General features: G+C 41.5%; 1 protein-coding gene across 1 annotated transcript in view; it reads left to right on the top strand.

Annotated features, from left to right (window-relative positions):
• Positions 1-26,921, top strand: part of LOC138198706 (zinc finger protein GLIS1) — a 70,935-nt gene that overhangs the window by 10,602 nt on the left and 33,412 nt on the right. Inside the window, exons 3-4 of the mRNA XM_069150286.1 lie at positions 18,352-18,544; positions 19,844-21,395. Of these exons, the coding sequence (XP_069006387.1) occupies positions 18,352-18,544; positions 19,844-21,395 (1,745 nt within the window). The remainder of the gene's footprint in view (positions 1-18,351; positions 18,545-19,843; positions 21,396-26,921) is intronic.

The raw sequence follows: 26,921 nt of genomic DNA, 5'->3' as shown, positions 1-26,921 counted from the left end.
TATTCAGTGTGTTTCATGTACCGGGACTAGTGGATATGGTGTGTGAGAGCTGCAGATGGGAGAGATAGGGTGAAGCTCGCCTTGTGTCCCAAGCCCTGCACTTTGCCTGACCTGAGCTCAGAACATCAGGACTAGGCCGCTAATCTTTTACAAATGCTGGGAGTCTCCATAACCGGGCCCTTGCTGAGATGGCTTAGTCAAAACAGCCCTGCTGCTCCTGAACGCAGCCTCAGCCTCCAGCTTAATTCAAACTCTGATTAACTAACAAATACCTGCTGCTTGTTCCACAGCATTACACAGGCCGGTACGCTCTGCTGTGCTCCATGGACTTTGACAGTGTGTTTGCTGTTCTGTGGAGGAACGCACAGATGTACTGTGTTACAGGTTTTTCAGGATTTTGTTGGTAAAATGATACAGGACGTGTGAAGTGAGTGTAAGGATAGAAACACTGGACTGAATGAACAGGATTGAATGGTTTAATCTTTTATTATATCTGTGTCTGCTGAGCTGGGAAACAGCTCTATAAATACTGTGAAAACATGTGGTACAATCAGATATAAACAAAGTAAAATAGATTGTACACCAAATTGACATTTTTCCTTTTTCCTTCTAAGTATTTCTTTCACTCAAATTGTGATTTACACTGTGAAAATATGTCTCCCAAATCATTAAGTAACAATTCACTGTGACAACCATGAACCAAACAGCCAAGAGTTTGACTATCTGGCTTAAATTGTGATCAAGATAAAAGGTGGTTGCGTCATCACAGTCTCCGGCCAACAAACAGATGAAAGCAAAACAAATATCTTTACCAGATGATACAGGTAGACGTGATAAACCATTGCTTTTTGTCCCGTTTCAAATTTCATTGATAGTAACCCATTTTGAAATCACTATCCTGACCCCGTATACTGCCCATGTTTCTAAAAACAATTCTTGGTTATAATGCCAAGCACACGTTCCATTGAATTATATATCACTACTTGTGCTAAAGGTCCTGCATTTTAAACTATTCTGGTGTTTTATTTACAGTTTTGACGTTCATAAAAATATATTTTGTGGTTTTAAGCACCAAAAACCGTCTCGCTATCGTTTTACATCTTCTCTGTTCAGCTTTCGTCTGCAGCTCGGCCAACAACAGTCTGTGTCTTTAAGGCACAATGATATCACTGACCCTCCCTTCTGAATGCCTGACCCTTTTCTGGGAGGTGAATGCCCACACCAACCAATTCTTTTTTTGGTGACTTGTAGCTTGCTAGCTCTGGAACAAAATGACTGCCTACTGTTTTCTTCCATATAAAAGGTTGACAGTAGGTCTTGCTAAGGGGGAACATGCAACATAAGCGTGAGTCTGTGACATCACAAACTTTCAGAAGTCCAAATGGCACAGTTGCTGAATGCAATGTTTCCGTCTACTGAGCATTTTGACACTTTCACAGTATTTATGAAGCATAAATAAATCTAAATCTAAATTTGTACAAAATGCGACCTTTAATTTGTCATCTTTGAGAAATCGCTGAATTCGCCAATTATGTTATTATGTGTGAGTATTTAAAATGACATTGATGCGAAATTTATTGTGAAATCAAACTAAACATGTAAGGTTTCAACAGTAGTAATTCAAGTTTATGTGGTACTTCGATCATCATAGTATTGTTGTGTCCGATTGCACAGAAATGGCAGTGAAGTGCATCAGTATATGTACACTGCAGCCTGCCAGCATAAATTGCCGGTATTGGTCTGTACAATTTAGATTTATTTATAGATTTTTGAGAACAATTTCATACGCTGAGAATAACACCAACATGGCCATTATTGTCCTAAAGAATGCTGTTTTTTTTTATTCCAACTAGAAATATAGTAGAATTGAACAATAACTATAAATTGAATAGAGTGATTTATAGAGAATGAAGCTTAAGTAAGGATGTACTACAGTATGAGGGTGGGAAAAGGCGATACTTAGAAATAAAAAGTTTAATGTATAGCCCCTAAAACCACACTTTCAACAAAAGTCAACAGGAGTTGTTAGCCATGCCCTTGATAGCTTGAGCTGTAAATGTAAATGCATAGTTTACCACAGCGTCCACTTTTACTGGGCCAGACTTGTCATTTGACACGAAAATATGGCCAATCTAGACCACTGTAAAGATGCCAGTCTTCTACAAGCCTCAAGAGCTCTGAGCCATGAAGGAGTCCAGCGAGAGAGGCAAGGCATCAGTATATGTACACTGCAGCCTGCCAAAGTACACTCATTTAACAGCACAAAAAGACTTGCACTGAAAACCCGCATATGTTTATGTTAGGGATGATGTAAAATGGCTAGAATTCACATTTCACATCAAATTTCTCTTTTAAGATGGCGTCTCTCAATTTTTACATGCAAGGAAACAAACATTTGCATTTCAAAGTTCTTCAAATAAAAATAAATGAAAAGCAAACCCTTTTATGGGTTTGGAGACTATATTGGAAAACAGGTCAGGGGCGAAATGAATATTTTTTATGGTTCATAAAAGAGCTTCACAATGAATGCCAGGTTATGTGAAAGGCCTGACACATTGTAGAGGCCGGAGCCCTTCGAGATTCCCTCTTTATTCAGTCTTTACACTCTCAGGCCAAGAGCAGCCAAACAACACACATGGCAGCGACTGAGATCCAAATGAAGAATGATTTCTTTATTCCTGCTTGTTATCGTCTGATTATAGTCCTTCACATCACAGTGTGATCCAAAAGGCTCTCAACCAACAACCTGCACAATTTTCTTGTGAGTTATCACTGTCAATTGATGTATAATTAACTCGGAGACTTCTACTATTTATTGGAACATTTTTGCCTTTATTTAAAAGTGGACTGTAGAAAGATGACATAATAAGTGGACTAGCTTTAACTATGTGACATATTGTATATGCCCACCTACTCAATACATAATGTGTTCTGAATCACATTTAGATACGTCATGAGATATGTAGGGAGGCGTCTGATCGGCTCTAAATTCATTCTGCAGCATCACAACGACCCCCAAAAATAAAGCCATAATGTCACAAGTAACTTCATTCAACAACAAGAGGCACACAGGTTCCTGCTGCAGATGTTACGACTCTCACAGAGCCCTGAAACCCAACAATCATGAAGTCTGTTCAGAATTACATGAACAGACAAAAGACAGTGAGACAGCTTAAATCCACAGCTGAACTACAGCTTTTCCCGAGACGCTTGCAACAACCCACTTATCTTGATTTTTTTTATTTAGGCTGTCTCAATGTCTTCCATCTCTTCATTTAATCCCACACTGACTCCATGATGTTGAAATCAGGATTTTGTGAGGACTGTACCATTTGTAGCAGGACTCCTTGTTCGTCATGTAATTCTTTATGACTCCAGCTGTCGTTTGGGTCAATTCTGCTGGATGAATGTGGCACAGATCCAATTTTTCGCTGATAATATGGAGTCATAGATAAGCCTAAACATGTAAAGACTTTTGCCAAATACTGTACATGCACGTGGTATAAACAAAACATATCTTGATAAATAAACTATATACAAATTCTAAATACTCTCTTGAATGAAATCTATATGAAATTGATCATTTGTATGTATCAAAGCATTCTTCATACCATAATTCATGAAAATATTTTTTATTTTGTCTGTAGGAATTAATCTCATTTAAAGCTTGCATTAGATGGCCTTCTTGGTATGCAGGTGACAGATGGTGTATTTTTTGTTGCGAGTGCCTGTGTGACCTTGAGTCAGGAAACTGTACAATTCTTGTTATAACACCAGATTCACTGATATTAATCCTTGTTTTGTTCTCGTTATTGTGATGTCACTGGAGGTGCTGACGCACATTCAAAAAGAGTTATAGGTTCCGACTCTGAAATCATTTCACCACTGAGACCAAGCTCATGTCTCACTTTGGCAATAACCATCGGCCGACTCACGTGGTGAAGGGACGCAGTGAGAGCAGAAATCAAAACAAAAGGAATCTTATTACAGCCATTAAACAAGAGAAGGGAAAACACAGGAGGGCTTTAATGCCTGGACATCTAAAAATGCTTACGCAGTGATAATATATTTGCTCATAAAGCTCTTTGATGGTGGCCCTGTCCGTTCCAACACGCATGGCTCCTGTCTGTGTAAATAGCTGTGTATTGACCTCCCACCACACAAGACTGAATGTGTTTTCCATAGGTGTCATTTGGTACCATTTAGGGTTTTTACAAGCCCCACTGTGTCTGAGTCCCTGTAACCATGGGGGCTTAGGAGTCATGCCATCACCTCTCAAGTGGTGGCCAACGGTGGGCTCTTCCTGAGGTCGTAGATGAGGGGTTGAATACAAACTGCAGCCCCCTCATCCTGTGTTTGATGTTTAGTGATATATAATGTCTGGTGGACTGTCCATCTCAGGTTACCTAGAGTGCATGTTCCGGTTTGTGTTTTGTGTGTGTGTGTGTGTGTGTGTGTGTGTGAGAGTGTGTGTGTGAGGGGGGTGGTCTTCCATGCCAAAGCCATTGGTGAATGAGAACTCCCCACACAATAAAAGAATGGTATTGCTGACTTCCTTAGGTATGTGTGGTTTGAAACTCAACACAGGTTTGCTCAGTGGAAAACCAGGGGCCCGGTCTTATTTATTCTGTATATTTATGAAAACCCCAATTCTGTGGTGCCCTCTGAGTCAATGAGGAGGTATCCAGGCCGGGTTATGGTCATTTTTCAGCCATGTTAATGCCCTTTGGTGGCACACTGCTGTGCAATAGCACATTTCCTTACTGTCGGTTTAAATCAGTTAGAATATTATCAATTTTGGTCTGCGTGTCCACAACTTTTAAAAAAATGGCTTTTCTGAAGTTTGCAGTCTGTCAGTCTTTTCAGTCAAATGTAATGGCATTTAATCTTAAAACAAGTTGAGTGATGTTTCTCATTTCAAGATACTTACAGAAAAATATTATTAAACAAGATAAACCATGTTGAGTGATGTCATCTCACTGTATGACCAAAACTGTAAAACAAATGAGCATTGTAATGTACTTTTTATTTATTGTCATGTGTCCTTTGAGATAACATTTGTTTTGTGGACACAGCTCATTTTGTGTGATGATGAGTATGACTTAGAAACCAGTGACATTAAACAACCCCCATAATCAAATCAAAAATAAAGCTAGGCCTCTGCCACCAAATCAAATTTGGGGCTTTTGAAAAACTTATTTTCCTGAAAGAGCTGTATTATTGAGACTGAGTTAAACCCCGGTCATCTTGAATGGCTAATATTCATTGTGGACACTGTGGAGAAGCGCTGACCCCAGCTTTAACCAGAAACTTCAAAAGCCAAAGCAATTACTATGCATGCTTTGAACATATCCTTTTCACAAAGTAGCATTCCATTATTCTTCCTGCACTAAAACAACAAAAAGTAAGGAAGAAGTAGGAAGTGAAATTGGATTCCTCTTTTGGTTCCCAAAACATCTGGTTTGGCCCTTGTTTTAAACAACTAGCATCCCCTCTGAGAATAACAGAAGGTTGTGTGCACTGTGTGTAGGTAACAGAATAATCATTTTCAAATGTTTCTCCATCCAAATGTGATCTAATTACCAACACTTAAATTCAACCTCTCAGTTGGACCACCGACCATCAAGGGAATTTTCCTCCAGACGTTTTCCTAACTATTCATTTATTTCACCCCCACTGCTGCCTCTAAACCATTAAAAATATACAGTAATTGCTGCAAATTGATCACTTGTTTTACAGAAGTTATATAAATCTCCTCTCTTGTCAAACTGTAATCGATGGCAGGAGGCGGTGCTGGGCGAGAAGAAGAGAGAGTATCTGTCAGATGGGCCTCGACGTGCCTGCAACACGGAGATACTCTCATGTTGTGCGGTTGAGTTTGGCCACTGTCATTTCCGAGGAATTTCCTGCCATCTGCGTTCAATCGAATTCTCAGAGAACTGGGCTTGCTTGTAAATATTGGGTGCTGGCTGAAGAGGACTGAAGGAGTACTGTGAGTTTTGAACCGGCAGCCTCTTGGACAATAATGAAAAGGCCACTGGCATAGGGATGAGTGAGGCTATCAAAGCAGGATTAAACAGAGCAACAGCAGGACAGAATTGACCCTCTTCTATATTTGAGATTAATTATGAAGAATTCCAGTGAATCCTGTTCATTGATTATGCCTGTTTTTAGTAATGCCAGCATGTGTTTAATGTTGGCAAAAGCCTGGTTGGGCCACCACTTTGGTCCAGACTGAAATATCTCAACACGTATTGGCTGGATTGCCATAATATTGAGAGATACTCTTGTTCACCAAAGGACAGATTACTTTTTTTGATCCCTTTTACCTTTTCCTCCAGTGCCACAGGCAGGTCAAAGTTTTCCCTTAATCTATTAAAAATATGTAGACGTTTTGCACAGACTTGTGGTTCCCTGACAATAATGAACCTAGTAAACTCTTGATTTTTACTCCTAGCTCTACCATGAAATTCACCGAAATGTTTTTCAGTCAAATGTCTAAATGAAAAACCTATTGCCATGAAATCTGTGCCAGATGTTAATGTTCCCATCAAAATTCTTTGATAACATTTTTATCAAAATTTCAGTTTGTCCAGTAAATTGGTTTATGAATGGAAAAAACGGCATTCTGATCAGCCTCAGCTGTACTGTATGCTTAGTGCTTTTTAATGAACGCTTTTATGATGCTTGCTAACATACCAAACTGGGATGGTGAACATTGTTCATTATACCTGCTAAACATCAGCATGTTAGCAATGACAATGTGAGCATGTCGCCATGCTCACATTAACATTTTATTTAAATGAGTTGGAACATTCAGCTGTTTTTATATTTCTTTGTTTACATTGTACATTTAAGTTATATTGGGTTACCTTTAAAAAAAATGTTTTATTCATTCTTAACTTAGCTGGCCTTCTTCTGAACTACTTGATCATATTTCTGTTATGGAAAGTTATCTAACTAAAGGCACATGCTTAGTAACCCAAACCAAAGTACTTAAGTTTCAGAATATGATCATTATTGTATTAACCCCCATAAATTTAACAGAAAACTGACAAATTTAATTGTAGGGTTAATGTTGCAGTTCTCAAAGTACCCTGTAGGGGGTGCCTGGACTCATGCCAAAAGAGTTGTACTTAGCTGAGGTCAAAGGGCAAAAAAAAAAAGAATGGAGAAGGAAAACAAACATAGTCCAGAAAGCAAGCTACAATGAGAAGATAAAGTTGTTTTGCTGCTTTAAAATTGATGTTAAAGTTACTCAAGACAGATGCACCGTGTTACGGTATTTTGTTGTTCACAAGAAGGTTACGGGCGACCAGAACTTGGGATGTTTTATTGATAAATCTCAGACAAATGTATATTTATTTCTGTGGTACCTTAACTCAATTTAGCTCCTTTTTATTTTCAGGACCATGAATGGGAAAAAAAAATAGCAGTCGGAGAAACGTCGTAGGGTCTAGCACTGCAGAAATCACTGTGTAAGAGACTTAAGCATCAAGTTTTATTGCTTCAGAAACATATCTCGAATGGCATTTTATTTTTGTAGTGTTTGACAAAATTTTGTCATCTGGTTTTGTGAACATTCAAATTAGAAATGTGTGATAAAGGACTTTGACATACCTGAAAGCTATTTACATATTTAGAAAAAAAGGACATTAATTGAAAATGTTTTAATATGCAGGTTATCAATTTTATGTGGTTGATTTCTAAGAGAGGAGGACTGAGGATTTTCAGAGTGAGAGGCTCGATGATACATGTGGAGGAGCAGAGTTCTATGGATTTAGATTCTCCACCTGGAGTACAGATAAGATTGAACAGAACTATAGGGGGCCTAACTATACTCAAACTATGTAGTTTACTAGTTTACTATGCAAGTTATTTCAGTGTATATTTTCTTTTAAAAACAGATAACTGGTATCATGATATCAGGAAAAGTCTTAATCTATAAATTTCTCTAAATTTTACCGGCAGGATTTTTCTTTTGATGTCCTTTGCATTTAAAATGAGAAAAATAGGAGAAATATAAGTGTGTAAGAATCTTATTTGAGGTTGTGTCACATGGAATAAATTTAGACATTAGGATGAAGCCATTGTTACAAATGATGTCTGACTAAAGTTGTTTTCCTAACCCAGCCATTCTCAACACCACAGATTTATTGTGCTATTACAACAATTTCAACAAATAGAGGTCCAGGCTGATGTTTGACGAGTGGATCTGATTTCAGTACAGTTTCAGAGGGATGTCTGCTGTGTTTTGATACAACTCGAGCAGGCGCGTAGACAAACTGAGGCCTATTGTTCGAGGAGGAAAACGCAGCTTCTGCATTAAATCGACGTGTTTATTTTGTACGGGAGATTTATATACACTGGTTATTCTCATGAGTGAACTCAAACAAACATTGTGCACATACAAAAACACAGGCACTAAGAGTCGCATTTACACACAGAGGTTCACGATCTAAAGCCTCTCAAATAAACACTGATTTAAATTTTTTTTTTATGTACTTTGTTATGCTATTTATATTCAGTTATTGAAAGATATGACTTGATTCTGCTAAGGAGTGTACCACACTTTCTCTGAGGGTGTGGTACTTCGAGTGCTCGTCAGTCCCAAAACCCTGGACTGGCTACATCAGTGTGCCAGTATTTACTGCTGCCTCCCCAAACAGAGCAACCTCTTGTCTGGCTTTGAAGCACCTCCTGATCCCATGCCGAGGTTTCAGCGCTCTTGGCCTGGCTCCGGAGCCATGTTGTTCACCACCCCTATAAAGGTGTCTGTCACTAAGCCAGGCGTCCCTGTCATGACTGCCAGCCAAGTGCATCACTATTTGTCAGTCTGCCGGTCTATCAAATCAGTCCGTGTTCCTGACTGATGCTTTGTGCACTGTTTGGCCTCGCTGTCAAATTATAGGATGTGGTCTGGCTAAGCACTCCTTCTGAAACTTTGCGATTGTCTGTGATTAATCCTGGCAGTGTAAAGATTTGTGGGCCAAATCTTGTTATCATAGTGATCGTCTGGACAGAGTTGTGGCTACTTGTGGCTTTCATGTGGTTTGTTGACTATGCACATTTTTGCTATATTAACAAATGTTCTAAAAGATTTTGACTTGAAGACAGAGGATATGCTTACTTTGGTGATAATCAATCATTGCTGTGGTGTTTTGTTTTTGTTTTTTTTACTGCCCTTCCCAGGAGGTCAGTGTGCAAACAATGTCTCTGAGTACTGTGTGGCCATTTCCTTGAGGTTCTTAATGTTTAAGTCTGGCTTTCTGTAGGCTGCATGGTTTTTTGTTTTTTTTCTGTTCAGATATCATGTTGTGTTTATCACTGCTTATGCTAATCACTCACTTCTTTGAGTCCGATCATACTGTTACAGCTAAACATGAACGAGCATCAGATAGGTTTAAAGCGGGTAAGATAAGATCTCCTTTTAAGGCCATTTAAACCTAAATATGCAAAAGCTTTTATTAAACAGGAAAAGCTGTGACATAGTTGAAATGTCACTTGACAACAAAACAGTTCCTTCATTAGTATGTACAAATTTACATTATGCAAATTACACCTAAGTCCTTCATACTGTAGCTTAGAATAAAGGGCTTGTATTTCTCCATTTCACATTTAAAAACACTTTTCATAATATTGACAAAAAAAACTATGATCCAATTTGCATGACAAATATAGATAGGTATGTCCTAATTTGAAACTTTAGCACAGAAAATATAATAATTTATTGAACCACATTTCTTTCCATTGAATCTTTCATGATTGTGCGTGCAGTCATATGCTCTATTAAACCCTTTTTGAATTAACACCTCAAAATGATAACATGTTGATACGTTGCATCTGAAGCTTTGTCACTTAATTTAGGTGTCTGCCATTGAAAAAAATGACAGACTCGCAAAACTGCCATGATGTGAGCTATACTGTATTAGTGGCTGTTCTGAGGTTAGACCATGTGCTTCAAAATGTAACCACAGTCTGACTGATTTGAGCATCAACCCTCAGTATCTACAGGTTTTCTCTCAGACAACCCTTTTTTTTTTAGTCTTGCAGATCACCTGCTGAATGTCTTTGTTCTCAGAAAGGGACGGCCTCAAAGGCACCACCAGTGACAAGGTGCTACCACCAGGTGGTGACATGCACAAGTGTAAGGTTTTAATTATAGTAATCAGGGAGGACAGCAGAGAACAATTGGCTGTGATGACTGTTTGGAGTTTGTAGAGTGTGATCAGGGAGGATCACAGCCATTCAGTGCATCTTCCCTTGTGATATTTTGTGAGTGTATTCTTTTTAAGTGGAAATTGTGTGTACATGTGTGGAAGAGACAAAGATGTGTGTGTGCAGAGTCACATAATCCTAAAGCCTTCTGTCCTGTGTTTGGCTTTGGACTGACGGCGCCCTCTCTTTTAGCAGTGCGGTAAAGTAGCTCGTCTTTGGGATTTGTTGGGCACCGAGTCTGGCACTGGAATGGGGTGGGTGGGATAGGTTGGTGGGGTTGGGGATGGGAGGGTTGGTGGGGTTAGGGAGGGAGGGTTGTTGGCTGCCAACTATTTGTTTGTGTTCATGACTGCGGTTAGCACTGCTCCATTTGAAGAGCTCGGTATGATGAGGACGCCTGCTTCCCACAACATGTTCCCTCCTCTCTAAAAGGCACGAGAACTAATCATTTACCGACCACCGCGTTCATCAGTGCGACTTAAAACTGTGTAGCCACTTAGCAGCAACAACCAGTTGTATCCACAGAGGTTTCTTTGGACGGCTGAGCTCACAGCAGTTTTCAATTGTTAGTTATAGTATACTAACGATTTCTTTAATCTTATTACTTTTTTGGAGTAAGATATTTTCATGCTGTTGTCCCAGAAATAGTTTCAGTTTGCAGCTGGATGTATTTGGAGCTCCATGAGTTTTCTCTTCCTGCACTCTGGGGTTCATCCTTTGTGTTTGACTTTCTAGTAGATGAGCTGGGGTTGTTATGCGACCAAGCTGACCATGAGAAAACAGCGAGGAACAAAGATACCTGGTTGTGAGTGGCTAAAATCAGCCTTAACAAATTGATTTTATCCTCATGAAAGTTCTCATGTCTGCTGGTACTGGTAATCCTGCTACAAAAACACTGACATTTCTGTGCTCCAACAGCAATTTAATAGAGTTTTTCTTCTTCCCTCGCCCCGCACCTGCTTTAAGAGGCACTTCCTCTCTAGACATTGTTATTTTTCATTTACTTGTGCCCCCAGGTTTTCAATCATACATCCATTACTAAGCAAACAAATAAGTTCCGGGCCTATGCAGCAGACACAAATATAGACATGAGTTATGAGATTCAGAGAAGCCGGGAAAGGCTTTGGACCCTAATACACAACATCTGCACCGGACAAGACGCACAACCAGAGCATCCCACTACAAAGTCCTGCAGTATGTGTTGACCTGTCTCATGTTGAAAGAGAGGAAGGGTAGGGGGAGAACCCTGGCAGGTGGTGGTGTTGGGGCAGACGGGAATAAAATGATCATTATTAACTGTTTAAGTGCTGAATGTTATGATTTATGGAGCCAAAGTGGGGCCAGTTGAGGTGTCACATTGGATTTCCAGATGCATCTGTCTTGCGGTTTTGGCAGCTTGTTGTAACTTTGGGTTCAGATGTTTGCATCACACGCCTGACACCCCCCACCCCCCTGCCCTCTTTCTCTCCCTCCCTCCCTCCCTCCCTAACAGCCTCCTCCTGCTTTAAGTACAGTACACCTCTGATCGCTCCCCTTTTCCTCTCCTTAAACCATCCATCCATCTGCACATCTGCTTTTCATTGAGGCCTGCATGTCTCCAAAGACTTGAATGCATTAAACACTGGCACAAGTGCAGTCTCACTCTGGCACTTAACACAACGCTTAGGTGACTTAAAAGGGAGAGGCGAGAATTATAGAAAATGAAGTGTCACCAAAATAAAAAATCGCCCCAGATTACCACCAATTACACTTAATAATGCTGTCCAGGCCATCTGTTGATCAGATGGTGGACTAGAGTTGTCTGTGGATAAAAATGGTATCAGAGAGTGAGAAGGAGAGAGATTCATTGAGGGAGACGGCAACACAGACCTTCAACTATGCAATGATGTGGTTTGATCGTTTCAATACTATATAGATTGGAATGCTTTGTATGGTAATGTAGTCATAACTGGGTATCCTGGGATAATGGCCGTGTTGTTTCAGAGGGGTTAAGTTCTGTTAGATTGGAGACACATGTCTGCTCTGCTTTATTAGTCATTTATTAGTCACTGAGGTCAGCAGAGAGTTTTTAGCCAAGGCACAACACTGCTGAACTTGAACATGACTCTGATCATCAGCCCCTGAGGCAGCCTGAAGAGGTGTACAATTACAGTGCACCCTAACTGGCCACGATTTGCAATGGGAAACTCATCCAGTTATGTGAAGCGTGTTTAACAATCAATGTAATCACAGGCACGGTGACCGCAACCTTCCGCTAAGGAATGAGTCGTGCCCTAATTATCAGAATTATGGAGTCGGCATTTGTACATTGTTGCTGTCTATTGTCTTATTTTTCAGCCTCCATGGTCACAGTGGCTGCATTAATCGGCAGGAAAAAGATTCAAAAGCCCCTTCCACTCACGATCACGATGCATCTGAGCTTTATAACTGTGCACCATGTTCCCAGTGGATTTTGACTAGAAGGAAACATGACAAATGGATGACATCAGAAGAGGCATATTGGGGGGTGATTGGTTCCTTGTTTCTCTCCACAGCCTCAGCCAAAAAAATAATCAAACATGTCCCAAAACAAGATCTCAAATAACCGCGTTTATCCCTTTATAATTGCAATTGTGTTTGAAGCATTAGTTTATGCATTCATGTCCAATGGAGCACACACACTGGCACACTGCTCCTTAAATGTTACCTCTCCTCTGGTACGTCTCAGTGAGCTCCTCAGTTTACCGTCATCCTTTAGCGATGCTCACTGAAAGGAACGTGGTATTTTAACTATACAGGAGAGGAGGCAGAGTGAGCAACAGATACCATGTGATGACATTTATAGAACGAAAGATACCACTTTGGATCTAAAGAGTATTATTAGACGCCACGTTATTGACAGGGTCTGTTTCTTTCCTGTTCCAACAGAAACCTTTTCTTCTTTTTAGGGGAGGTGTTTAAGACACCGATAACAATAGAGTCCTTATTTGTGCCTGCGTCTTTACTTGGCAATGCTAACATCAGTGGCTCTTTGTGAGGATGAGCCAGCACATCTGTACATGGTCTCAGTACTGAACACAACACTTGCCCCTGGTGCTTCTGGCTCTGTCCTGCCTTTCTTTCTGTCTGTCTTTCGGCTCCTGCATCCCTGATCTCACATCTTTACGACGTCACTCCTAATTGGGCCTGAATGCTTGCAACTGTGTATCAGAGGTCTGTGCCACCGTGCTTGTTCTAAAGACTTTACCAGGATTGCACACAATACCAACCTCTGTTTCTATAGTGGGATTGCAACAGATTGAAAACTCAAAGATACCCTGTGCAGTTTTTTTTATGAAGCAGCAAATGTTGATTTTACATTACATTTTTATTACCCAAACACATGGTGTGAATCCTTTTAGATCTAACAAACATGTTGATTTAATTTCCTTCTTCATAAAGTATTTGCAAAGTAATTTTTTTTTAATATATATATATATATATATATATATTTTGCTGCCATTATTGATTATTTCTATGTTTCCTGGCTAGCCTTCTTCTTCTGCACATCCTTGTTGGCACGTTGCTGTGCTTCTTTACATTTTACTACCACCAACTATAGATGTGGAATTGCCTGACACAGGTGATAGGTTTGTGTATTGTGTTGCCTGTTAGTTTGTGTAGGTACCATAGACAAACTTCCGGGTCCAAAAAATGAGGCAGATGCGAAAGTGTCTTAAGATGAAATACCACCAAAGGCCACTAGGGGTTGGCTCTAAAAAGGCTCTGTCTCTATAGACTCCCATTCAACTTGTCTCATAACATATGAAGTCAATACATGTTTTCCACTAGTCATTTTAGTGTTGTTAGCTACAGTCCATCCTTCTTATTAGTTTTATGGTAGTCCATCTAAAAATAATCCCATCATTAACTAGAAAATGAGACCTCAAAAAGCTGTGTTTTTGCGGTGTGTCTGTTTGATTGACATGCCTGTGGTGAATTCAGGTTACTGCTATATGTGGGCGGGACGTAGTATCGCTGGGTTCCCAATCAGACCTAGTCGAATCCACCGCTCGCTCCTCCCCAGCTCGTCCAAATATGGTCACTTCTGTCTACAAACCGCTCCGAACTGGCAAGATGGCGACAGCCAAAATCTGAACTCGAGGCCTCATGACGGCCGTTCACAAACCTGTGGCTGACATCATTGTTGGTCCAATTGGTAGGTACGTCATACAAATAAAAAGGGTACTCATTCATAAAAACATCACTCCGTAGTGATACCAGAGGTTAAAAACTGCACCAGGTACCTTTAATTCTTGTCTTTTAATTATATGAATGGATTACACAGACAGATTCTTCATTCTCATTTTCTTCCCCAGAATACAACATCAATACAATACACACAAACCCAGAGGCAAAGGAATGTTACATATGATGAACACATAGCTGCCTTGCTCAACAGACCACCCATAAGTTACGCACAATAAAAGGAAAAGCAATCTGTCTCTACTCTCTTTCATTCACACTCACACTCACGCACACACTCACACTCACACTCACGCGCGCACACACACACACACACACACACACACACACACACACACACACACACACACACACACACACACACACACACACACACACTCACTCCCTCTTTACCTGTCACTTCTGCTGGAAGTCTTACATTTCACCTCGTCCCCGATGCTCTCTCTGGCTTCCACTTCCTGATCAAACTAGGCTCTAACACACAATGAAATGTTCAACGCTGAATTACCATGGCACATTCAATATAAACTGAATTTACTGTTGGGTTCCATCCAAGCTACCATATGCTGAGGAGCCTGCTGTTTCTCCAAGCAGAGCATGACTGATTCTGTTAATGTAGCAAAGCTCTAAATCACTGGAGCGCTAACTTTCTGCAGCGGGGGGATCAAGACCTTTAACACTCATTTAACACTCTGACTTTAACGTCCTGGAGACATTCAGACCGTGTCTCTAGGATGGAGACACTTAAGTCCACTTAGTTGCAACACTCATTGCAAATGTTGGCCACAGGCAAAGCAGTTCTTTTTTTTTTTATTTTTAGCTCTTGTAGGAAGTACTCATACCTGTTTGTATTTGAACAAGTAAATCAGGTGAAACTCATTGTCTTTCTTTATGTCCAGTTGATGAATCTACTACAAATTGGCATGCCAACTCCCAGATGGAATTAAAATACGTAAAACTTAGACAATCATTGAAGGTAAAAAATGCGGATCTATTTGTAACTTCATCTGAAAGAACAAAAGAACAAACCATCTTACAAACAAAAGGGACTCTGAAGCTACTGTAGACTCTATTGGTTTGTTTGTCTGCATCATTTTCTGTCAACAATGTAAAATCTATTTACAATATTCTGAGTTGGGCAAACAGGTCAAGATTGTGTTAAATGCAGCTATAATAAATATTTTTTTATTGAATCACGTGGCCTTATATGTGAAAGGAGAGGCTTATCGAGATGAACCCACTGACTATTATCCCTATACCTGCAGTCCCTCTCAGCTCTGCAGTGCGTTTCAGTGTCTTTCAGCTCATAGTTTTGGTTTTACAGCTGCAACAGATTTGCTTCACTCCCACCTCTTACAGCTGTCTGTTCCAGCTGCTGCAAGCAGCTAAAAACCGACTGCACGCTATCTACCTATCACTGAACAGAAGATAGAGAAAATGATGATCTGGTGGAGACCAAAAACAGAGCTAAAAGGAGAATAAGTGTTGACTCAAACATTCATCAGGTGGACTCCAATTTAATGCAAATTTTTGGTACCAAGTATTACCTAAAAAGCTATGGCGTGTCAGTGTTGTGATTACATCCTCATTCTGCTAAGTGACTAAATAAATTAGAGCCATACCGTCTATGTTTCCAAAAAGCTTGTTTTAGTGAAACAATTTGCCGACAGGTATTCAGTGCTCATGGATCATCTTTGTCTTTTCTTTTGTGTGTAACTCATTTACGTGGTTAACTTTTTCCTGGCAAACATCGATTCTGTATCACGGAACAGAGCAATGAGCATCGTCTCATAGTTCACGTTAGATTTATTGGGCTGCCCGCTGTGGATCTGTTTTTTCTTATAGACTGGTGACCACAATATGATATGTGTGTGTGTGTGTGAGAGAGCATGTGCATTCAGTCAAGGCCTCATTGACCCACTGCCAGTCCATTATGATGACAGTGTTTTTATTTCGTTGTTTGTGCTTTTGTGTGCATGCTCAAGGACAGTTGAGGCCTAATTTAAAGACCTCTGATGATGTTAGTCATTTCCATCTTGATTCATATCACTTCTGGCCATCCTGAACGAATTATTCCTGACTGGAAGCAGGGAAACACTTGGCTTCACATCAGCGGGTCTTGAAACTTTCATACAGGAACACACTTGTATATACTAACTGGTGGGGATGCTCCGCCAGCAAATGGCAAAAAAAAGAAGGAACAATCCAAAACATGATAAACAGAGCGATTTGTATTGCTTGAAAACAGACCAGAGCTGAAAGACATCTTGCCTTCTGTTAACATTTCTGAGTGAAACCAGCGGTGTTCCCGCGGTCCCTTGGCTGGACTGTTTGTGTTGCTCGCTTTGCCTTTTTCTCTACTTCTTTGTGTTTCTGCTGTGACCCGCGAAAAGGCAAATGCAGAGGAAACTGTGGACACATCAGCTGTAGGCGGGAAATGTGAAAAGAAAGATGTTCACCAAACTGAGAATAACATGGCCACAAAGTGCTCTTATTTTCTTTTGTCTTTTGTTCATTCTTATAATCTTTTTCCCATATTCCAAAACATTTCCTCCTTTTCTCTTTTGTTTACACCCTCTTTCCATCTGTTACTCATGTTGGAATATCTTTCTTCTCCTTTGTGTGCCTTTTTTTCTCTTCCTTTTTCATAAAACCTTATTTTTGCAGAATATTTCTCACTATTTCACATTTAGTTCATTTAAGTCCCATTCTTTCTTTTTTTTCTGAGTCCCTTTTTAAATGTTTTCTTACACATACAGAATGTTTGGGTGACTTTATTAATAATAGCTCATGGTGTGTGATAACATTATCAATAACATTGTTAAGAGAAAATTTAATTTGATAAATTGAGTTAAGAATGTTGGAACAGGTGACGACGCGTGGTCGTGTGTGGGGATATCAGCTTACCCTTCACAAACATTTCCTCACACTGGGCCCTCCCTCCTCCCATGTTCCTTTTTCTCTTTCTTATTTTAATTATGTTTTTGGTAACATTCATGAAACCTGTAGTCTTCATCAAATAATAAGGTTTGAATGATACAATTAAAGATCTTAAACCCACACTCTTTAAAAAAAAAAAAAAGAAGTAAATATCAATGAAGAATCAAAAGATTTTAATTTCCATGTGTTTTCCTCACTCCTTAGTGCTTTTAGTTTTTGCATTTGAGGACTTGGACTGACACCCAAACTTAAATCACAGAGGAGGGCTTTTAAATCAGAGTCTCCTTGACTTATCATTTATAAATTAAATAAAGGAGAACTTACACCGCACTTCTTGTAAAGTTAGTTTTTTCATTAATAATTCTTAAATTATATAAATAGAATGACTAATAAAATCCATTAATGAGGTCACAATGTTCACAAAAGGATTGACTAAAATTTAAGGGAACAGCGTGTATTTAAATCTTTGAATGATAAAACGGTAACACTTTTACTGGCTGAACTTTCTGTACAAATTAATTAGACCTAGTTTATTTTTCCAAAATGGATACAATGCCATTTGGAAAAGATTTCTTCAATTACTCCAGTAATAATGTTTGACAATTCAACTGTCCGGCGTTGTTCTTACTGCCACCAGTTGGACTTTACCAAAGAGCTTTCTATATTTCAGGACATGGCAGCCAACAATTATTGCTCAAAAGAATATTCATAATATGATAGCATTTCAGCATGTCATTGATGGCATGGATCCCATCGTAAACTCATTATTCTTCCAGGACACTGACAGATATACTTTGCCAGCTTTTAATTTGAATGGTGACACTGGGTCACTGCTCTGCCAGTAAAAGCGATACTCTGATGTACCTGTCCTCCTATGTGGAAAACAAGTGCGGAAACATGTAAATGGTGGATCAGCTACATTCTGATTGTTTGTAAAGTTTAGTAATATTGTCCCTGTTCTTTCTCCAGTGAATGGTGTCTACTGCTCTGAGAAGGATGCAGATGCTGAGCTGCTTGAAGCTGAGGGCGCCCTGATGCGATGTGGGCAGAGCTTGCAGCTGTCAGCTGGAGGTCATTCAGAAGGGCTTTACCCCCAGAGCCTCCACTGCAGCAGACCTACACCTGACCTCCTTCTGCAGGGTGGCCCTCACCAAGACACCAGGTAAACTGTCACTATTATCCCTTTTTTTCCAGTTACAGTTTTGACTGGATCCTGTTTGGTGTATTATTACTGACAATATGTAGGTACAGTATGTTTTTTTTAATTATCTTTTAATCAGATGCACACATATGTTGCTGGAAAGCAGTCTGATAAAACGCTCAAAAGGGGACCAAAGTACAACATTTATATTACTCTAATGGGATTCTTCTGATGTGAAATCTTTGACCTCTGTTGGACAAGTCAGAAATTATTTACAGTGACTTTCTGTGTCGTGGCGTTTGTCCTCTTTCTTTCACCTCCTTCTTTTTCTTTCAATCTATCCTCAGTCATCCGACCCAAAGTGCTTCTAGACAGACGTTCATTTCTCATATTGTCTCTCAATTTTTTCACCACAGCCAAACAGGAAATGGCGCTTCTGAATAGGGAGGGGTAGGAGGGGGTCAAGTCTTTATTAACCACAACGATGACAAAGTCTGCCAGTGGCTCTCTACAGTCCTAGCTAGTGCTAGTTTAGTTTTTTCCCCCGGCGTGCTCAGGGGAAGGGACAAAGACGATACCTTCATGAGACAGCCCGGAGAAAAGAGAGCTCTTCTCACATCACTCAGGGGCTTTGGACAAAATCCATAATGAGCCAACTGACAGGAATGATTATGTAGGAGATCACAGCAACGCATGGAGAAATCTGACCTGGGTTCCCCATTCAGCCGGGCAAAGATTCCCACCATAATACACAGTATTGTAAACGGTGACCCTTCATAGTCTGCAATTATGCCACCAAAACAGGTGACTCCTTATTTATCCCCACTGTTGGGTTGGGTTTAACCCTTTTGTGCCATCAAAGCCTGTCAGATGGACACACTAGCCAGTGGCCTCTCAGTCTCAGTAGCCATCGAACCCTGCCCCCTCACTCTATTCTTAGTTTTAAATGCCCATTCATATTCTCTCTCTACAAGAAGATCCTGTTTCATTTATTCATAAAAACACTTTGGATCATCATCAGTTGTGCTAGCTGGTGTGCAACATTGCCTTACGTTACTGTATCCTTACCATGACCTCCACAGTGTTAACGTTTGATCCATAACTCCATTACAAAGCTGAACTGTTGAAATATTTGAGGTCAGTGGGACTCATTTAGGATGACAGGATTTTTTTTTACGTAAAATGAGAGAAATATGAAGAGGAGGGGTAGCAGGAGGCGAACTCTGACAGTGCTGCTGGTGGGAAGGATGAACCAGCCTGTGTCTGTCAACACGCGCTGGCCTAATAGCGCTCATATTCTCTGTGTTTTCCTCCTTACAGATCCTCCTCTGCCTTTCAGAGGACCCTACCGGGGGCCTCACCCAGCCTGGGCTGTGGTGCCAACGGGGCTCGCTCCTGTGTCCCTTACCCGATCAAACAGGAGAACTCAATGGGCTACAAGATCTCCGGCACGGGGCCCGGGGTCCATAGCACATCTCAGGGCGGGTTTCACGCCTGTAGGGCAGGCCAAGTTTTGCAGGTTCCAAGGGACGAGATAGTTGGAGCTCCGCATGTTAGCAACAGCGGTAATGGCGTATGCGCAGTGAGCGGTGCAGGTAGTGCTGTGTCAGGGGACGCAGTGCAACCGTTTAATAATGAAGATGGCTCCTCCCCGCTGGCTTTGTCCCCAACTGGCTCCCGTCATTCAGCGCGGCTGCTCAGTGCTAGCAGTCTGAAGAGACGCTGCCTGTCCCTGGCCTCACAGTCCACCGCCGCTGCTGGCATCGGCAACGTCGCTGCCACCGGGTCCCCATCAGCTACTGGCGCTGCTTCTAAGGAGATCAATATCACCGCAATCATCTGCTCCTCCTCCCAGATGTCGATGGTTGCTTGCGTCAACGGGTTCCGTGCTAACCTCTCGCCCAGCCACACCAGCAGTGCCGGCTTCTCCTCCTCTTCCTCCTCCTCTTCTACGTCCCCACCCTCTATCTTCTGCTCCCGGGAAGCCCCCCAGAGGCCCCCACCTCACAGCAGCCCCCAGCAGGCCACGCTACAGGAGAGCTGTCAGCTGTCCTCACCTGCCACCTGCCTGCTGTCCATTTCCTCCTCCTCCTCCTCGTCCTCCTCTTCAGTGTCATTCTTGGAGCCGGAGCAGGGCCACGGGCAGAGCCTGGGGCTGTGTGAGGAGCAGGGCTCCATGCTGCGGGGGCGTAGGGCTGGAGGAACAGCCGAGGGAGGAGTGGGAGGAGGAGGCGGCTCGGAAGGGTTGGGGCTGCTGATGAGTGGGACCCTGATGTCTGGGACGATGCATTCGGGGCCTGAAGCTGGGGGTCTCCTAGATGGGGGCCAACGATCTGGGGCTGCCCTTAAGCAGGAACCCCTCGATGACTTCTCCCCCAGTGAAGACGAACTCTTTCAGCACCACTATCATCATCACCATCATTTGAGCGGTCGCAGCGGGCACCTCCGTCACACTCACCACCCGCCTCGATCTGCCATGCCTCCCCCTTACCACTTGCACCAATACGTGGGGCCCAGTCCTGGAGGCCCGCTACATCACCAGAGCCAGCAAATAACACCAGTCTCTTCCCTGGGCCTTAAATCAACCTCTGGAGGCCCTCCTGGGCCCCACACGGTCCCTGAGAGGGAAGAAGTCGGAGGTGGAGCACTGGCGGATAAGCAGGTGTGTCGCTGGATTGACTGCAGTGCTGCTTATGAGCAGCAGGAGGAGCTTGTGAGGCATATTGAGAAAGTCCACATTGACCAACGCAAGGGCGAGGACTTCACCTGTTTCTGGGCGGGTTGCATTCGGCGCTACAAGCCCTTCAACGCCCGCTACAAGCTGCTCATTCACATGAGGGTCCACTCTGGAGAGAAACCTAACAAGTGTATGGTGAGTCATCAGAAACCACAGAATTACCCACCCAACACGGTCCAGATCCAAAAAAAGCCAGACACCAGTGGTCAGATTCACAACACATACAGCAAATTCCCTGATAGTCAGCTTTCTAAATAATTTTGCTTCTATTTGAAGGTATTAGGTGGTATTTGTTGGTTTAATTTAAGTCTACTTTGTCTCATAATTACAGCCATCTGTGTTTTTTTGTTTGAATTAAACACAAGCACATATTTCACAACGTAATACAGTCCTTCAAGATGATTTTTCCTACGCAAGATCCACTTCGATCGTGTCCAAAAATAAGACTGGACTTGCTTCACTGCTGATTACGTTTCAACAGAAACTCTTATTTTGTTTTGGTTGAGAAACAGTTATTATGGTAATTCCTGTATTTTTAGTGGAACATGCAAAAATAAAAAAGAGTCTTGTTTTGTTTTTTTCCACTGAAGATGTGAGCTGATGTAAGAGTAGCACTGCCTTGTCAGTATAAATAGATTTGTGGTTGTATTCTTTACAGGTAAGGCTCCAATTCCACAAGTCAACACACTAATCAATGTCAAGCTGTCACTCCCCCACGTCCCTTCACAAATGGAAAAAGCCCTCCAACCTTAAGAATGATTTAGTCCAAATACACAATTAGTCCACAATTTGTGTAGGGAGAAGCCATGTTTATTTTCACGAGCACTCCGTTTTTTTGAGAAGGGATTCAGATCATGAAAAGCCAACACATATGGTTAACATAACCAAACAATGCCTACACTTGATCCTTTTAAATAGGAGCTTTAAATGTTTAGCTGTCCCACAAGTATTAAGTGAATTGGCTTCATATCCAAGCCAAACACGAGCAGAAATGCAGTAGTCTGGAGAAGGCAGCCACAGAGGGATAGTCGGCAACGTTTTGCTAGTCTTGCTCAATTCGAGGCTTCACCCCTCTTCAAGTTCAGCAATCCATCCAAATCCTGATGCTAATTGAAAAAAACAGAGTCCGTGATATTGCTGCAGCACCTGTTTACTCTCAAAATCCAGGTCTTGTTTTTTTTTTGTGTTTTTTTTAAAATAACAGTGGCTTGTAAAATTAGCTGTGGAGGGTCTTTATACATAAAGTTGTGTTTTGCATCTGTTTTCTGCGAGTTTGAGTAAAACATTCGTCTTGATTCTGACCCATTCTGATGCGTGTTAATGCACGTCCGAGCTGATCGAAGACACAAACTCAAGTCTAGTCCAGACATGGGAAGTCGGGGGACTTGACAATTCTGCGGGCCAAGTTATGGAATATCAGGGGAATTTGTTTATAGCGTGTTTAAACTTTAGTTGCCATTCATCAAAATGTAATAATTTTTTAACTCATTATTTCTCATGTTTCCCGTATTTCATGAGTGATTTTATCCCCCTAGCGCTCATCAACAACTGACGATCACTTCAGTAAAGATGCTTCTTCTTGTACCTGTTAACAAAGGCAAACATTCCATGAAAATGCTAATTTCAACTGCTTTGGCAACAAAATGATGACTTCAAAGATTGGATGTTAATAGTAGATGACAGGAAAGCTAATTGTAAAGTTTGGCCGGTTTTTCCCGTTCATCCTAAGTCATGGAAATTCAGCTTTTTAGTCAGTAAAATTCAGGGAAAGTCAGGGAATTTAACATTTTAGTCTGAGTTGGAACCCTGTACTTTGCATCACTTCAGGGTTTTTGTGCTTCTACTTCTTCGGCTCAGTGTAAACTATTACAGATGCACAAATGATTGATTCAGATTTAGCAGTGTGTTGTATGATTACAGACTTTAATTTGTCTTCTTATGTTGCTGTTATTATTGCTATTTGGACTGTTACACTGGTCGCCGTTACTACAGCAAGTACAGCAAGTAGACACTGGGTGAATGTTTGTATGTTTATATAGTGCATTGGTGTATGCATAAATGTTGCACTGAGGAGGTGTGTTTTTGGAGATGTTTTCCATATGTGAACATGGGAACAATTTGGCTCACTGTGAACCAGCCACTGGACTCTGTCTGCGGACATGAGGCGCTGTGAAACTGTGCAACACGCCCAAACCTCCTGATCACCCTGGTTTCAAGCGCATACAAGCACAAGTTCACAGCAATGCATTCATGTAAAAATGGGCACATTGTGACTCTTACTATAGGAGGTATTGATGCCGCGTACAGTACGTTGGCTTGAAACGCTCCCGCTTTTTCAACAGAACCTAATGTGAAATGTTTTCAAGCTTGAATCAACACATCTAATCAACAGGGATTGAATGTATGTTGATCTGGGACTTCAGCAGATAAACTTGGAGGTCCAGAGAAAATAAACACACTCTCGGTGTGTATTTGTAACTACTATGTTTGTAGTCTATATGGATTTAAGTAGGTTCTCATGCACTTATAGGAACCCTAGTGCCTCCGTCTCAGAGTGTTTTAGTTGCATCCATCCCAAGTCCTTTATCTTTGTCTGACCGTGTGCGCTTTTTGCCACCAGCACCGATGTCTCTTGTGTTTGTTGTGCTCATGCAATAGACAAAGGCATTCAAGTATTCAAGCAATTCATAGAGAGGAAACAGATGAGACATTCTGTTTTAGGACCAAATGCTCCAGAAAAACCGGGGCTAATCCTTTTATTATCTTTCCAGCGGCAGATTCCAGCAGGCGCTCATGAAGCAGTGCTCTCCTGACATCCAAACATAACACAACTCTCTCCCCTTTTTGCCTCTACCCCTCCCCTCCCCTCCCTCCCTCCCTCTCTCTCTCTATACATATATGCTCTATCTCTTGTCTTCAGACAGCTGCACAGCATTTGCTTCACACTGCGTCTTGGCAGGAAAAAGTCATTATCACAACACACAAGTCGTACCTCGACCCCTGCACAGGCCTGTCACAGTCCATACCTGGCAAATATTTTAAGAAATTCCCCATCAGTTCCTTCCATGTGTAGATGGCTGCGTTTGAGGCTCTTAAAAAGTTCTGCTGCATTTTAGAAAGTATTTTCGGTTCCCACTCCCCCTGCAATTAAAGCCAGCCCGGGGATGTTGCGTAGGGCAGGCAAGCGCTGAGGGACACACGGGCGAAAAGGAAACAACATAATCTCTCTGCAATATCCTGTTGTGTTTCATGCCTAATTCACTTGTTGTTTTAGTTTATTACTTTTTTTTTTCCTGTGTCTGCATAAATATTAAAAATATATCCAGCGAGAGAAGCCCTGTCATGGTCCTGGACTTTGATATTGTTCTGCTTTGTCAGAGGCCCGGCCTGGCGGATTTGAAGCGTCTCAGGGCTGCAGTGTGAGCTACGGAGTTCAGAAAATATCTCCCTAAACCACTGAGGCTCTGTGGGGAAAGGACAGAGTGTTTACATGGCAGAGTGACTTCAGGCAAGAGAACAGCACTGTGCACTTTATTTGGTTTGTATGGCCTGGCTGTTTTGGTCTGATGTTGGAGAAACAATCATGTTTCTTAAATGTTATTAGAGGTGGTTATGTTGTTGTGGGATAAAGGATTCAGTCTGTGGTTCCAGGTCATGAATTGAGTTGTTTCTTATGTCACTGTGTAGAAATGCAAAATGTCATAGTAATGTTCTTTTATGAAGATCTAGTGATTTTAGAAATTTAAACGCAGCGAATTATATGTGGGACATAGTGAGTTTTTAACAGCTGTAATGTAAGGTGATTAATAAGTAGGATCTCATTAAGTAAAGTGATGTTTTAACTATTTAAAAACAACAGGAAATGTCTCCATAAAGGGATATATTCACAGGTTTTTATGTTACTCATATGTTTGAGCCAAAGGCAAAAAAAAAAGTGAACCCCTTCCCATTTCACAATGATAAAACACAGGCCACATTAGCTGCTTAATGGGGCTCTGTCAAAACGTATACACATGTGCACACACAGACAAACAGCAAAACACACCCAGTCAAACCACTTGTTGATGGAAAGTTGGATGTTGAGGCCTGCGGAAAAAAAGCACAGATCATGGAATTTCCTCTTTTTTCACTGGTGTGAAACCGGCTAGCATATATATTTAGATTTACTAGACTGATTTTGGAAGAGAGCGGCGTAATCCTTCGGCAGCAGACGCCGAGATGTAGAACGTAGGCTGCTGCCAAGATGCTGCGTATTTTCTGGGGTAAATGGAGTCTTTTGTGAGCAATCAGCTCAGGTGCAGGAGATAAAACAGCGAGTGCTATTAGCTAATTAAAACTGAGGTTCAGCACATGACCCGACTTTTCCTCTGAATGCTGCCTGAAACTGGAGCTGTCTGGGCACTGGGCGCTGGGCGCAGGTGGCGAGTGACGTTGATATTAATGTGATTGTGCCCATAAGAGCATCCGACACTGGTCTGTCCGGACAATTTAGAGGCCACAATCTCTGGGTCCAGCTTCTGAATCACTGTGGCCCATACGTACCTGCATGTGGAGATGATCTTAAAGGGAACTCAGAGAGGCTCAGACACACACATATACAGTACTGTATATCACTGTTATTTCTACAAAATGCTGACATTTCAGGAACTAATAAAAACAAAATATTTACGATTTTTCTCATTCTTTCGAGTATTACGTCATTCAAAAGTGATTAAAACATTACAAATCTCCACAAATTCCAGTCACAGTAGGTTTTTTTGTGGACAACAACAACATGCAGACATTCAAACTGACCCAAGGGATGCATTAAAACCAAATTGCCAAAACCAAATTGTGAATTGTGCATCAGCAAAGCCAGCTTTTTCCACAGACTGTACCCACACATATTCATTTCAGTATAGTGGCACAAGAAAGGTCTGTATATGGCTCATTTGAAGTAAACGGGGTCAATAGGCGAGGAAGGCATTGATTCCGTATGTCAGGAGTAAGTCTATGCTTCTGAAAAGGAGCTCCTAAAGCCTGTTGGGTTGGCACAAACGCAAAGACCTAATCAGGACCAAATAAGGAGCTGGCAGAGATCAACATTTAGCACTTTATCTGAAGGTCCCGTGCTTCTGCTCCTCATTAAATCATTCTCGGCATCAGCTTCGTCTGTAATTCCCCAGGCAAATGAGTTCATCAGGTAGCCATATAGTCTAATTTCTCTCTACAAAACCCTTAATCCCATCCTGTAACAATGCTCTGTCTTCCTGTCGGATCTGCTGTGCCGATTGGCCGTGCAGTCGTCATGCTATTGGTAACACAACACTGTCCATATGTGATATTCGTATGATGAAACTGCTGGCGGACGGAGGGGCTCTGCCACTGATGTTTTGGCAAACAAATGAAAGCCCTGGATGGATGAATGTTGCTTGTTTTTCTTGTTGAGCGGGCCAGGCCAACTTCCTGTCAAGCCAGAAAACTTTTCCAGTCAATCTTTTGCGGTAATGTAGTCCAGTACTCAACAACCCCCCAACGTCCTCCCCGCCTCCCTCTCCCTGTCTCTCCCACTATCTGTTATCTAGATGTGGATTTAAGACTGCTTTCCTACAGTCAACACTTACTGCATCTACACAACCACAACATACACATCCGTGTCCCCTCTGGATCAGTTTCTTTAAC

The sequence above is a fragment of the Embiotoca jacksoni genome, unplaced genomic scaffold (assembly GCF_022577435.1).
Source record: "Embiotoca jacksoni isolate LCO1_2020_lvr unplaced genomic scaffold, fEmbJac1.0.p SCAF_16, whole genome shotgun sequence".
In the NCBI taxonomy this organism is placed as follows: Eukaryota; Metazoa; Chordata; class Actinopteri; family Embiotocidae; genus Embiotoca; species Embiotoca jacksoni.
This window is presented reverse-complemented; position numbering and strand designations above follow the sequence as displayed.